This window comes from Rhinolophus sinicus, linkage group LG03 (genome assembly GCF_036562045.2).
Source record: "Rhinolophus sinicus isolate RSC01 linkage group LG03, ASM3656204v1, whole genome shotgun sequence".
NCBI classification, from domain to species: Eukaryota; Metazoa; Chordata; class Mammalia; order Chiroptera; family Rhinolophidae; genus Rhinolophus; species Rhinolophus sinicus.
The window spans coordinates 185,206,973-185,223,425 of NC_133753.1; the positions used below are offsets into that span (position 1 = coordinate 185,206,973).

Sequence of the window (16,453 nt, forward strand, 5' to 3'; positions counted from 1 at the left end):
TTTTTCTTCTTCTATTTCTTTAAAAAACACCATTGGGGTTTTCATTGGAATTGCATAAAATCTGTATATTGTTACGGGTAATTCTATTTTTTTTAATTATGGAAATTGTGGAGGACTCAATTCTGTATCTCAATGCAAAATCTCACCCTTTGGAATGAAGGAATGGAAGCCCTTAGACACTGAAGCGCTATCTCTCTGACATGGAAAATGCTGAGACGGGGTCCATTGGGACCCTGTTTTTCTAATACTTAGTCTTTATAGGTAATGGATGCCTGTGAATAAAGAAACATCGGTGGGGTGAAAAAAAGCAACCCAGTAGGAAGATGATCCCCATCAACAGAGAAGTCCTAGCTTAGTGCCCTAAAATCACAGACTAGAAGGAAGTCCGCTCTGTAGCCTGACTCTAGTGGAAGGAAATCGTCAGACTCTATACACAAGACAATAAGGGAAACCACAGCACATTGCTTTACTCATAATTGCTCTGTTGGGTGAGATTTCAGGAACAGAACAAACTGCTATTCAAAACTTTAAAGGTGCAGAACCTTCTGTTGAATGTGGCCCAGGTTCAGTGTTGTAAAAAACTAAGAATAGAACTTGGAACTGAAGCTGATTCCCCAGCATGCAGGAAGAGTTCTTGTTTGTCACATGGACTTCCGGCGAGCTGCTAAGTCTTTATAAGCCAAGAACCAAGCCCTGTTCTGAAATCTATCTTCCTTAGCTTCTGTTATACCACTGACCCATAATTTGTAATTGTACCAGGCAAAAATTGCCCTTCACCAAGTTTTAAATCTACCTTTTAAATAAAATATGAATCGAAGTCTTGACTTTAATATCCTGAACACTCTTGCATTCCTACAGACACTCGTGTCTCATGCTGAATCCCCGTATTGTATTTGGTCTCTGTTCTGTCTCCTCAGCTAAGTAATAAAATCAATTCATGGATAACCCCATCTAGCTATCACTCACGTTCACTTAAAATTTTAATCCCTTTTTATCTCTTAATCTGCACTATATTTCACGTCTGGCTTACAATTTAAAAGCTTTTCAAAAATACTATATATGAACAAATTTCATATAATGATATAGTCACCAAAATATTGTAAAGTAATAGTCTTAATGTCATTGGGGAAGTTTCATGATAAATAATCAATCAGAAACTAATTAAGAGATATAGCTTCTATTGGGGAATAATGGCATAGTTAATTCTATTTTTGTCATCAAGAATGCATTTTAAAGTAGCAGCTATATAATTTTCATTGTTTTAAGTTGTAGGATACCTCCAAGTTATTGGCATATATTATGCAATTTCACTTAGTTTGAGCTTGATGTTTCATATAGTATGCATTAAAATTATAGTTTAGTGATATAATGGTGTTTAGCTTTCCTTTTATGTGTTACTGTGAAAGTTCAAAGTGGTTAATAAACAGATAATTATCGTATAAAGCAATAATAATGTATATGTTATTTTTATTTGTTGATGATTTTTTAAACTCATGTCCAACTTTTAAAGTTATTTTATAAGTGAAAATGTGCATCACCATAAGAAAGATAACCCCTTTAATTTCAAATCTTAGGTTGCATTCTCAAGATAGAAACAGATGAAGTGAAAATTTGATAGACACTTCTGTAAAGTAGAATGAAGTAGAAAGTCTATCAAAGTTTAATTTCATCAACTATCAACTTAATCAAGCTGTTTTGTCTCAAATCGAAACATATTTGTATAGCGGAATCTAAAGATATGTATTCTAAACCTTTCATTTTAGAGATGAAGAAACTGAGATGACATTATTTTGCTAAAGCATTTTCAGTTGTTCATCAATTGGGAGAATTTGTAAGAGAAGGCATAAAAATGTAGTAAAGTTTGAATTTTGTTTAACTACAGCTTCTTTCTGCCCTCATGAATTGGATTACAATGAATCTAGAAAAACAAGTAGGTTTCCAAATCTTTTACTTCTGTAACAATTAACTAAAACCAAACCTTGACCTAAATCACTGCACCATTTAACCACAGCAGCACAAAAGAAATAAAACCTTAAATCACAATACTTATAATCAAATAACACCCTTTTTTTCTATTAGCTAAGATCATTTAAACAACAATGGCCACAGCTATTGCTACATCATAGCTGTATATGATTTACACCATTATGCATGTGGATTTGTGAGCACTTCTGCAAATGTTACAATGTCACGTGGCATTATCAAGTCTCTAAGTTTGTGAAAACATCAATAATCAAGGTTGCATGGTCTCACTCAATATGAACTGCTATAACAAGATTTAGATTTTATTATAATGACTTTTCCATAGATGCCACCTCAATACAGTATTTCATTTTACAAAAATTTGTTTTCTTCATTCAAACTGAGAGTAGAATTTCACAATCCTCTGCAGATGTAGCAGGGCTTGATGTGTTAGGATTACCAACGTGTTAGTCATTGATTTACTGTATTATTTTGCACTAGCATTAAGAGTTCTCATGGCACTTTTGATTTGAAGCAGCTCCTTTGATTTCTGCAACAGACAACAAAGCAGCGTTACTGTCATAACTGTTGACAGGAGGGGACATGGAGCCTTTTGCTTGAGTCAAGAGACAATGAAAGGCTTCATTGTCGATTTTAACATTAGTTAATAAAAAATATTTTCTAATCCAAACTCATTTTTTAAATTTACTTATTCAAGAGATACGTATTAAATATATATTACGTATAAAGCTCCACAATAGGTGCTGGGATACCCCCAAAAACTGTAAGCAGCCTTCCCTTTGTGTGCTGTTTGCTGCCTAGTGGAAACATAGGAAATGCCAAACATGATGTTCCATTAACATGTGGACATGCGTTTATGGAAGAGGAGCATGTAACTGATGGTCCAGTCAAATATGAGTGAGACTGTGAAGTTCAGCGTATAGAGAGAGTGAGAGTAAAAAGTTGAGATGTTTGAAACTTTAATGGGAAAGCAGAGGAAAAGGGGTCTGTAAAGAAGACTAAGAAAGGGGAGAACTGAGAATAAATAATCTTGAAACCAACCAGAGTTAGAGACAACTTAAGAAAGTGATTTGTTTCAACCACCTAAAGGCCCCAAAGCAGACAGGTAAACATAAGGAGCACTTCTTACTCTTGGTAGGAAAGATCAGTGAACGGGGAGCTGTATTGGAAAGCTGAAGGAAGTCGTTGTAGGCCTAACATGTGCTAATAGGAAGTACTAGGCTCAAGGGAAGGCAAGATTTCAATAAATGGAAGAGGCTGATAGGAATGTTCTGTGAACACGTAACAGTGAGTGAGTTTGTTGTAGCACTTCCAGCTATAGACTGGATTATGGGAAGTAGCTGGGAAGCAGGCAATCATGGAAGAAACCAAAAGGTGATTTACACAGATGGTTAATTTATACTTTGCAAACTTTTATGGAATTTTGATATGTTTGTAATTCTTATATGAGAAGCTCAGCGTTGTTACCCAAAAATTGATTTTCAGAGCTCTAATTTTTGTTGGATTGTTGTGGGAGCAGTTTGCAGACTCTCTGCCTCACGTGGAAAGGTGTTGGCTCGGTTATTAGATGGCTATCAGCTGTAATCAGATGGCCATCCACTGTGGCTGCGTGGCCATCAGCTGTCACCGGTTAGCCATGAGCCACTAATATAACTGCTGTGGCTAAGCTGAGGGGTGGGTTGCCTGGTTGGCAGAGAAGCAGACGGCAGATTGTGGATCGTGTGGCTCCTGCTTCCTGTGTCTCCAACCCAGCTGCCACTGAGAATAGTGGTATGACCCCCCTATGGCTCTGTGGTTGTTCCTTTTTGGCCTCACCATATCCTGTGTTCTGGTGCAGGGAGTGGGAGCTGAGACCCTGCATGACAATCATGCATAAAACAATTCTTCCAGAGGGGAGGTTTGAAAAAGGTGAAGAGTTAAATTTTAGAATGAAAATAAATAGATGGGTGTCAGATGGTGAATAGTCTTGAAGGAGTTCAGAATGCACACATTGACTCATGGCAAAATACTGAAGGAGTTGGCCAGAGCAGTGACACATTCACAATCCTGTAAATAGAAAATTAATCTGTGGTAAAGGAAAAGTCATTTGGGAAAGCATTAAGATTGGATATTGTTTCAATTTGTAAAACACATTACTGCAATTAGAAGGAAACAATAGAATCTCATTCCTTATGAAGATGAATGATTTTAACAACAACCATTTTGAAGTGGGCTCCCTATGTGCCAGTTTTATGCTAAGAATCTGTATGTGTTAACTCATCAAGGAGTTCCATGAGACCATGACTACTTATACTCCCATTTTGGATTTGAAATAGCAGAAGCTTAGTGTATTTAAGTGAATTGCCAACATTTCGCAAATGTGGAAGTAACAGACAATCCTAATTCAAGTCAAAGTATAAAATTTCACACAAAAAGGGGTTGATAGTTTCAAATCATCAAAATGCCTGGTGGTTGAGCTTCGTCCAGTTTTGATCAAGAGTCCCCACTTTTTCCCCCTGGAATTTCCAAGTCTGTGACCTCTTTCATGTAACTGTCTCTAGTCACGTTTCTCCCAAGTTTTTGAAGTGGAAATAGCAGCATCCAGAGAAAAAGAGCATTTTCTAGAAAGTCTCAGCTACATCTCCTCTAGTTTTATTGACTTGAGATGAGTGATATTTACACTCCCTAAGAAATCACTATCAGCAAGGGGAGAAAAAAATAAAACAGGCTTGTGATTAGTTTAGACTTGAGCCAAACACCTTTAAAGAGTTAAGCTTTTTCTAACATACATATCTAGAAGTGTGAAGGAAGTAGTAATATATGAGTATTGTATATGGACATTTTTTAAAATTAGGTATGATTAATTTGGGGAAGGATTTCTACATTATCCGCTGAAATTACATTATCATCCTTATAAAATTAAAATAACTTACAAAATATCTATTTAATTACAGAGCTGGTTATAGGGTTCAATACTTTGACTTCTGGCTTACACACACACACACACACACACACACACACACACACACACACACGCCAGCCCACATGCACAATTGTATTTTCCCTTCCAATAAAACTAGATAGACAAATAGATAAATGGATAGGAAGATAGAGCTAGATAATAGGCAGGTAGGTAGGTAGATAGATAGATAGATAGATAGATAGATAGATAGATAGATAGATAGATAGATAGATAGATATAGATACATAGAGAGACAATAGACACATGGTGGACAGATGGATCAATGAATGGATAGATGGATAGATAGATACATCTTCCTTCCTCTTGGTAGAATCATCAAATCAAATAGAATCATAATTTTAGGTGTGTATCAAATGAAATAATCACATTAACTGGACCTTTGCACCTTGGCTAAATGCATTTGTATCAAAAATAGTAATTTATTTTTCCTTTGAGAATAAGATGCTGTACAGAAAATATGCAAAGTTACAGCTTAGAGACACTGAATGGATGAATTGAAACATATATTTCATTATGATTCCTGTGGAATTTCCTATAAAAATAATTTTTGAATGACTTTAGGCACAAAGAAGGCAACACTGTACCATTACTGGATACCAGAGATCAGTATGTGTTACTGGGAGCGGATATGAGTGTGTGCGCTGGTGTTCCTGGTACAGAATTCTTGGCACACAAAGGAGAGATAAAAAGCTCATAAAAATGGATTCACTTATCCATCAAAGTACAGTTGACTCACAAGGTATAAATATGTATAGCCTAAAATATTAAGGACATATCTAGGAGGAAAGTTTTATAATCTGAGAGTGCTTTGGGGTCTTTGGACTGAATACCAAATCATAAGCAGATGTCACAGCATTATGTGTGTCAGGGGATACTGTGAGGCCAAACTGAGCAGGGTCAGAATTGGGGGCAGAGAGAAAGCAAATTTCCTGCTCTGATCCTAGAAGTACAGTTCAAGAGGGCATGACTTCTACCCGGGGTGGCGGGGCGGGGGGAGGGGAGGAGAGTGGGTGTTTCTATGACATAGGTCTTTTCTAATCTTTAAAAGCTCTGATTATTTCATACAGATTTAACAAATATGCAAACAAATTATTTTTTCTTGGGTCTCTAACAAAGTCATCCAATCATCGTAGTCTACTTGTTTACATTTTAATGTATTTAAAAAATACACAAAATTTGCATTTTTCTAACATTTAAGAGATAAAATACAGATCAGAATATGAACTTCAAGGTGTGGGAGCTGAGGACAGAAATCATGCTTGTGATACACATTTGGGAGGTGTCACCCTATGAGTGGTGGAAGAAAGTAGAAAGTGAGTATAAGTATGTACTTATTTTAGTCTATATACTCTTAAACAGCATCTACTATGGAAAACTCATGATTTTATTATAAAAACTCATTTAATACCGCCAAAAATGGATTCAATTTTTTTCACTTTTTTAATGGGAAATATAAAACAGAGTTTAAGTAATTAGCTTGAGGTCACATCGTTGGCTAATGGTTGACCTAGAATTCAAACCTAGGCACTAAGGCTCCAGAGACAGTGATGGCCTGCACAATGGCAAGAAATGCAACCTCTTTTGAAGATAGAAATAATTTTCTAGGGGAATTATGTGGGACTGGGCTTCTTAGGCCTAGGTGCTCATTAGACTTATCTGTGGAGATTTAAAAAATTCTGATTCTTGGCACACTCAGAACTATTAAGTTAGACTTTCTGACAGGGGCCCAGGAATTGGTATTGTCAATCCTCTTAAATGCCTTATATGCAGCCCTTGTTGAGGATAAAGAAGACAGATGGGTCATTTATACCTCGCAGGGACAAACATAGGAGAATCCTCAGAAGGAAACTAAGAGCCAAGTGCATGAGCAATGCAGTGAAATCAATTGTAAAATGGATTAAAGGGCCAAGAAACATTGAAGACTAAACTCACCTGATGTGTATCTATGCTTAATTTTCCTTTGTAATTAAACTTTGCTTTAGCAGACCTCATGTTTCAATCTTATAGTATCCAATGTCTTTGTGGGATTCCACACCCCTGTACACACACACACACACATACACACACACCTGGCTGATTCTGAAAACCTTTCTGCTTTACATTTTTTGCTACATTATGTCTTTTTTAATGTAATACTGCTTACATTTATTTTTCTATCCTACTTAAAAAGACATTTCTACGTGTTTATCATCCTATATCTAAGTCTAACTATATTGTTTCTTGTTTATAGTATAATGTATAGGTAAGGCAAAAGTAAAAGGAAATGATATGCCATGTGAAATTTCTCTCTCTTATCTTGTGTTCGCTCATCAGTCCTGAGAAGGTATGAACATTATTCAGCAAAGAAATTCATATTAACTCCCCTTGGGTTTGAATTTCATATTGCAGCTAAGTCTTGCTGATGGAATTTTTTAATGTAATGTCACTCACTTTTGGTTCTGCTTTCTTAAGTAAGAACAGTGATATACATTAGAAATTCAGCACAAATTAAACTTCCTAATTAGTGTTTAAAAAAGACTGTACAGGTCATAACTAGCAGCCAGGCCACCCGTTTAGAGAATTGTATATATAGCATGTGTGTTCTTTGGGTGTATATTTGAGTACTATAAGCATCCAACTGACAAACATTTATTTGAAGACTTACTTCATGACAGACACTAGATGTCCAAAGAATGAATATGGAAGAGCCATTGATGTAAAAGATTTTGTATCCCATGAGAGGAACACATGATTGAGTTTCAAATAATCAAAATGTACTAAGGCTGATGGAGTACAGAGGAGTGGACAAATTATCTTGGCTTGGGTCAGAAAAACAAGGGTTCACAGAATAGTCAGTGGAGCTGGGACATCAGGGGTAAATAGGATTTATCCAGATGGTGGAGGAGAATGTCATCCAGGGAGCAAGATCACTTGTGCAAGAGCACCGAGGCATGGAAGAGCATCAGATAAATAGTCATTCAGTCTGTGTGGTCACAGCATGGGTTCCCTGGCAGCAGGCACAGTAGTGAACTATTCTGGGAGGGATGTAGAATCTCCTTCATAGCATGTTAATGACTTTAGATGATTTCTCTTTCAATAGGAATAGTGATGCGTTTTCTTTTTTTTGTTTTCAGTTGTAACTTATTTTTTCATGAAGGAGAGTACCATGATCAATTTTGTTATGGGACAATGAGCTGATGCTCATGTGTAAAAGAACCTGGAGGAGGAAGCCTTGCAGTTGTGAGTGAGGAGCCAAGCCAGTTGAGAAAATCTCAGGGATGATAAAAAGCAAAGAACGTATTCACTGAATAGAATATCCATACACATCTGGGAAATTAAAAAAAAATTATAGAAGACAGGAATTAAATTGAATCCAGTTATGTCAATGTATTTCTAAAAAGTTAGTTAATTTAATATCACACATCACAGCCCTCGGGGGGGAAAAAACAGCATAGAATATAAAATTGTAATGCTGAACATGGCATTTGACAGTAAATAATTATTTTTTACCACAAAATTGTTTTAAAATTGTATGTTGACAATTGTACCTGGTGCTTTGGTATACCACTGAACAATTGTTTATCAAAAGAAGAAATTAATGAATCAACAAATTAATGCCTACTCTAGCTAAAATTGTGAGTTAGTAGGGTTCAATTTCACCCTCACCTCTCAACCATTTTGGATGACAACATCTTTAGTACTGGTAAGAATGATTTTAACATCACTGCACTTCAGTTCTTCGATTTTAGGATGCAGACACTGTCAGAACATTTCTAAAATCAATCTCTGCCTTGATAATATTAATCTTAATGATCAAATTAATAAAGCAAAACTATCACATGACTACATGCAACCAGTAGTTAGGCATGTGTGGTTGCATTACAAAAGCAACTGGCTTTCCTGGTCTGTGCTCCAGAACCCACATTCTCATTGTATAGAATTTAAGAAGAAGAGATAATAAAAGCCACCTAATCTAACTATACGTAGCTAAAGAACAATATTTTTAAGGTAGGTATACAAACATGGACACACAGATAAACATATACACATGAAGGAAAACCACTTAAAGTGACCATGAAATGAAGAAGGAAAAAAAAAAAAGACTACAGATTATGTGAAAAAAGCTGGTATGTATACTTTGAATAGATGATAGATAGATGATAGATAGATAGGTGATAGATAGATGCATAGATAGATATAAACTATAAAAATAAATTGATTTAGAATACAAGTACAGTTTACAAGATAAAAGTAACCAATAAACATAGTTGCTGAAGTTTATTCATAGTATAAAATAATACAAATAAGAACAATGAAGACTGGTGAGAATGCTGGGAAATATATCAGACTGGTAAAAATGTAAATCAATACAATCTTTTGGTAGTCAACTTGACAATATAGATCAACATGTTGAATTCACATGTTTTTTAACCCAGCTATCACAATGGTAGGAATTTACCAATTGCATAATTGTTTGAAGTAGGAGAATTCTCTAAACACAAAATTCTCTATAAAAATCTAACAAAATTCTCCAAAGTCTCCACGAAAAGGTGATTAGTTTAAATAATGATTATGTTCTTTTATTATTTTTACAATATTTATTATTTTAATAATAACATGTCTGCCTAATATATTACTTAGTGAGTAATGTTCAAGAATGTGTGACTAGTTCTCTTTTATGTAAATAAAATCCAAAATATAGATTAGTATATAATTAGATAGATAGGTAGTTATACCAAGATAAAGATATGTTGGAAGTGTAGCTAAACCTAAAATATTAACTTAAAAACAGTGGAGTCTTAAAAAATATTCCTTAAAAACAGTGGAGTCTCCACCACCTTTCTTTCCCTTTCAATCCATACTTGAGGGGTGGGGTGGGGAGAGGCTCTAATTTCCCTGAGGTTCTCCTCAGCAATTCCAACATGACTTTATCTCAGGATCTTTTTGTACCTAGAGTTGCCTCTGCATATGGCGATGAGTTTTTTCATAGACACGGACAACTGTTTAGTGGTTACCAGAGGGTAAGGGGACAGAAGGGATGGTAGAAGAGTGTAAGGGTCTCAAATATATGGTGATGGAAGGAGAACTGACTCTGGGTGGTGAACACACAATGAGATGTTTGTATACATACATATACATATATATATACATATATATGTACATATATATGATGTATTGTAAAATTGTACACTTGAAACTTCTGTAATTTTACCTACCATTGTCACCCCAATAAATTTAATTAAAAAAAAACAACAAAAAAAACACACACACAAAAAAACATTTTCCTTTATTTGGCTCTCCATAGAAATGAGATTTCTCCAAAGTTGCTTTCCCTGATCACCACATAAAAAAGGCCCTCACCTTATCATTCTATTTTCTTACACTACCATATTTTATTTCTTAGCACTTATTACAATGGAATATCATACATCTATATCTGTAGCTGTATCTGTACATGTACCTACACCTACATCTACATCTTCATCTTCATCTATATTTATAGCTATATCTGTATCTATCTATCTATCTGTAATTTTTTATTTTAAAATATGTTCCTCTTACTATTCCCCTCTAGATAGAATGTTATTCTTGAGGATTTGGGTCTCTCAATCTTGTTCTTTCTGTTTACCTAGCACCCCAACAATGTGCTCGGTATGCCATAGGAGATCATTGAAGTTTTGTTAAAAGAATAACCGATTGAATGGATGAACATGCTCATAACTTTGTGAGAAGTCATTAGAAACTGTTAAACCACTCATTGTGTGTTTGTGTATGTGCATTTCCTGACCACATAAGATATATACATATGACTTTCTAAATTGGAATTACTAAATCAAACACCATGCCTTTTATTTGTGTTTTCAGTATAAATTGGATTAAAGTGTATTAAATAATTTAATTTATGTAGGTAACATATTCCTCCTTAACAAGTTTTTTTCTTCAGAATTTTAAGATAATACAAGTGTTGGCAAGCAATTAAGATTGCATCATATTATGAATGAATTTGCTACATGGGATTAATTTTCAAATACATTTAAACGTATATCTCTATGTATAGTAAAAATCATATACAAATTGTCTCTCATGAACTCTAACTCACAGTTATTTAAGTGTTTTAGTGACACCCTTTTTCAGTTTAGTTTTTATCAAATGGGCTTCTCCTAATGCTTGTTTATTTCTTTGTGCTGGTTATACAACTATGAATTATCTAGTTCTCTGTTCCTTGCTCAATCATGTTTGTATATATTGTTTGTATATATGCATACACACACATATCATATATAGCATATATATTCTCTTTTAAATGATTGCTTAACATTTAACTGTTGCTATATAATAATTATTTTGCTATTGGCTTTAACTGTTACTTTACATTACACTAATTGATTTACTACTGATCAGAGGAGTGTTATTCAGACAATTGAAATGGTTCAATTCTCCCCATTGCACATTCTGCACTCCATTTCCAGCTAGTTATAAAGGAACATTTTCTCTGTGAGTTACATTCTTTCTGAACTTCAACATTTAGAGTGGTTACATTGTGATCCTGGATTTGAGTGATAGGAGAATAAATTCCAGGGTGACTGCTACATGCAAGATGACTCCAGTTTTTTGTAATGTCACAGATTACATTATTTCCTCGTTGCACAGTAAGCCATGACTTCATGCCCCTACCTCTTGGGCATTTAGTGTTTAATAGCGTCAGGAACTGGCGTGCTATACAAGCACTGAGGAAGGTAGGCATTGGAGATTTTTCATGCTCCAGGCAATTAGTTGAATTTTCTTAATGAAGAGGGTATGATATTGCTTGCTGTCTTTTGCATTAGTTTGGTGAAAGTGATAGAACAGCCAGAAAAACAAGCTCATATAATGGTACTTAATTGTGTTCTTGCAAACACCTACAGAGGTACCTCTAAGCACTCTTGAATCACTTACATTGGGATCTGCCATTTACTAAACCAACATTAATCTCTACTGTAACCGAGTAGATAATCATTTTGGTACTATGGATGAAAATTAAGAAAGATGCTACAAGTGCCATTAGTCTTGCCATTCAGTGATTCTTCTCAGTTGCCTGAAGTAAAATTGAATGATGCCTTTTTGCTGCTTCTATGACTTATGGGAATATCTCTTTATTCACTTATTTAATATTTGAGCTTTAAACATAAAAATTAATAACAAATAATTTAATACTACTTTTGCAAAAAATATTTTCTGAATATTTGATGAAGGTTCATATTGATTTTAAATCCAAAAATGTAAAAGGGAAGATCCTATCTCATTTATTTTTTTATTCTCCATTGAGCATATGGTGATGGTTAGGTAAAAGTTTATTAAATTTGTTACTATATATTTTCTAGAAGATATAATAACTTTTTTATTCAAATATATCCTCAGAGTAAAACAATCCATAGTGGTTCAACTGCAATATTTATTTCTAGAATTAGGCAGCATTCAATATTTGTAGACTTCCCTATACAACACATGTTAGATAAAGTAATAATGAAGATCCATGAGAGTTATTTTTTTCTTGGAAAAAAGAATCATTTCTTGTAAGAGGGAAGGGAAGAGAGGAATTTACTCACCTAACTTTCTGTGGCATTTAAGGAGGACATGTTTTTGGTGATTTTTAATACAGGTCCTCAATGCCTGTTTGTCAAATGATTATTAATGATGGTGCAAATGATGATGATGATGATGATGGTGATAGATGATGGTGGATCATATCAGCTCTCACTCTTGACGTCTTAGAAATGTTTCTGTTCTTTCCTCCTAGAAGTTTCCTTTGTTGGAAAAAAGGTGTTGTGATAAAGTACATTTTTCATCTGTTGATGCAGCTAGAATTTACCAAAGCATCTTGAGATAAGAAAAGCATTTTAAGATAAAGTATTTGTCATTGTATGTCTAACAAAAGTTATCATTTCTTACTTTATCACCTCCTTACCACTTGATTTAATAACAATTGAAAAACAAGTAGAGGTGAAGAGAATAGTCTTAGCTTTCAAAGTAAAACTTTAAGATTCAGTTTGTTTCCATTTTATACTGCTTTATGGAAAAAGCCTGAATGACTAACTGGGAGAGAGCAATCATGCATTCCCCAAACAGATCAGCTACTTTGAATTCCTCCAAGATATGAAGAGTGTTCTTTCCATTGTACAACTTTGGGTTTACATAAACGTAGCACTCCCTTTGTGCTCAGTAGAGATCTCCTTCCTTCATCAGCAACATATTTATTTTATTTAAATCAAGTTTGATAATCATTTTGATTTTACTTTGTTCTCAACCCAGAATAGTTGCATTGAACAGATATTCACTTAAAAAGTTCTTAGACTTAACTGGGACTATGAATATATGAGATGAAAGAAAACACAAAACTCTCTGTTCAACTTCCTCTAGTACATAAGTAATATGACCAAGTGTCAAAAAAAAAGAAAAAAGCTACAGATAATTTGGATTGTGTTTAATGTGTTTCCGTGTCAGTGAGCCCTTAAGTTAATCCCATCTTGAGTCATAGAGGTGCTTCTGTAGCTGTAATTGCAATTATTTTCGGTTTCTCAATTTCTCAAATATTCTGTCCTAATTAAAGGCTTCCTCATCCTAGTATGTAATTGTTGAATTTTAAATTGCAATTACAAATTACTTACACCCTTTAAAGTTCAATAAGCTTTTAAACCTTTTAGCTTTTCTATTGATATCCTAATCATGAAATTAAAGCATCTGTAGTAAGCAGATGAGCTAATGTAGGCAGTGTCATGTTTTCTTTGGTGTACAAATCAATAAAATCATCATGATGACTTTCAGTTCAATGATCTAGCTACTGGAAATGGGCACAGCTTTTAAAATAGATATTTAAAGTATGTATCATTTGTATTACCAGCTATAGCGTTACCTAACATTTCAGTTATAATGGTTAAATTATTCTCAGTGACATCAGATACTCCCAGAATCATTAAGCAATACCAAATACCAAAGGAAAACGGAGTCAGACAGATAAAATGTATGGCCGTGAGCTTTACAAAGTAGAGATGTTAGAGTCATATTGTCTTATTTTCCAGGTGCATATGTGCTCCAGGTCAAGGCCACCGACGCAGATGACCCGACCTATGGAAACAGTGCCAGAGTCGTTTACAGCATTCTTCAGGGACAACCTTATTTCTCTATTGATCCCAAGACAGGTAAATTTTTTTTTTTTTATTAGAGGCAACATTATTACCGCCCCTTCAAATATTTAAACTTTAATTCAATCTTGGCATGGGAAGTTGCCTATTTTAATACTGCATTAAAGATTTTGTGTGCTGCACATTAAGCAAAGGAAGATAGGACCTCACCTTGGTGCTATAGAACTCTTTCCTTTGGGTTGAACAAAATAAACCACTTAACATATGTGTCAATTCCAAATTTGTTAGTTAGGATTCTCTGTATGAGTCACTTGAAATTTTTTAAAGTCCAAGCGTGTGTGTGTGTGTGTGTGTGTGTGTGTGTGTGTGTGCGTGTGTGTGTATGTGTATATATATAATTATTCTGGCTAAAAGAGCTTGTTATTTCAGGTATTTTTGGTTGGTTTCAATTATGTTCAGTTTTGGGCCTTATCAACATGTGATAAGATCATGGAGCTTCTGTTGTTATTTTTGATCAGGGTTAAGGATGACGGATTTGGATTTGCATAAATTTGCCCTTCTAACAGGGGTAAGGAGAGGGTTGACAAACTTGAAACACTAAGGTCAGTAATTTTTCTGGTCTATGTTTTTGAAGCCAGTCTCATTTTTAAGTCAAGCCATGTAAACTGCAGTTTTCAAAGATAAACATATAAAAATCTATGGGAAGTATATAGAAAGAGCAGGAAGATTTTGTAGCCCCTTTTAAATTAAATAAGGTTCCCCTGTTTCAAGAGAATCTGTTTTTGAATGCTGGATAGTTTTTAAAGAGATCCAGTCATGCTGAACAGTAATCAAAGTAAGTGTCCCGTGTCACAAGTAAAGCAGAAACTCCTTAATGACAGTTATTTCATCAACTTTTATATAATACATCATACTATATAGCATATTGAATGTAATACTCTTTATTACATTAACTGAAAACATTAAAAAACATTGTTAATGTACTGAACTAATAAGATACATTTTGTTTTAAACTTGTAAATAAATCTTTAAAGAGCTACATGGATTTGAAAGGTATTAATTCCAGACAATGTACATGCAAATGGGATAAACATTTCTAAATTTATACTTCATCAAAGTGTGTGCTAAAATCTGGAAATCCAATTAGATGTAGGTTAATCAATTAACCATGCATTAATGTTTCCTAGAAACATAAAGTCAATTAAGTGGAAACGGAGAAGCAGCACAAGGCAGAGTTTCTGTCAGCTGAACTCATTCTCTCCTCACTTCTTACCCTCCTCATCAATCTAGTGGGGGACACAAGTCAACGAAAAGCTAAGGGAATAATGCAGGGAGTCACTCCCTTTTGTAAGTCTAAAAAAGAATAGATTGTCATCAGGACAACATCCGGCCTTAAAGAAGGGAACATCTGGGCTGAAGATAATCCAAAAAGTTTTAAGACAAAGAAGTCCTTTTGGTGTGGAAATAAAGTCAGAGACCAAAAGCCAGGGTGTGCAATATTAAGAGTGAATGAGTGATGGGAGCAATTACACTTATAAGTCATTTTCAAGAAGTATGGTACTGAAGATGAGATGACATTTGGAATACTGGTGTTGAGGAAGTGTGTGGGTATTGTTGTTGAACTGTGGGAAACACACACAAATTTGTAGAAAAAAAAGGAATCAATGTTGAGGAAAGTATGGGGAAGACATTCAACAAAGTTTATGATGGTACAGGGTTTCAGAGGAATTAAAGTTTGGACAGTAGGCCAAATGTATAGACAAATAAGGAAGGGATTTTATCTAAAGTATTACACATCCTTTTTATCAGATAGAAGCATTATGAGTTATTATTTATTTATTTTGTGTATAATTACTTACCTTTTTCAAATGTACCATAATGGGTAATCTAACAGGAATAGACGTAGGAACAATGTATGTCTCTAATACCCCTTCAGCCTCTACAAAGCACTTCTCACACAGAGGGGATGGAAGAAAGATAAAGGAAGTCTGCAGTGATAAATTCAGTATTAGAGTACACTTCTTAGGTTGCAATAATTAACTCTATAGAGTAAGTGGTTTAACATAATCAGATTAAATGTGGGAGCAGAAAGATGAAGGGCTTAATATTGGTGAAAAACCTATAAATGGAACCAATATCTAAATTAAAAAAGAGATAAAATCATACAAAGATGAACTTAGGCAGGAAGTAGAGATGAAGAATATAATTGCTATAGTCAAATTAACACTAGACAGACAATTATATGAATGAAAATACTTGCTTTCCTCTTGACTTTACTTGTTTAACACCAACTTTAGATGATTTGTAATGCCTTTAAAAAGTATTATTTTATGGAAGAGTATATATGTATTATAATATGGCTTTTGTAATTGTGCATTTATAGTTTTATATAATGCTTGTTAGTTAGAAC

General features: G+C 34.4%; 1 protein-coding gene across 4 annotated transcripts in view; it reads left to right on the forward strand.

Moving 5' to 3' along the window:
* CDH12 (cadherin 12) overlaps positions 1-16,453 on the forward strand; it is an 877,868-nt gene that overhangs the window by 787,643 nt on the left and 73,772 nt on the right. For all 4 annotated transcript variants that reach the window (XM_074329051.1, XM_074329054.1, XM_074329053.1 and 1 more), the window contains one exon: positions 13,981-14,100. In XM_074329051.1, coding sequence (XP_074185152.1) covers positions 13,981-14,100 — 120 coding nt within the window. The remainder of the gene's footprint in view (positions 1-13,980; positions 14,101-16,453) is intronic.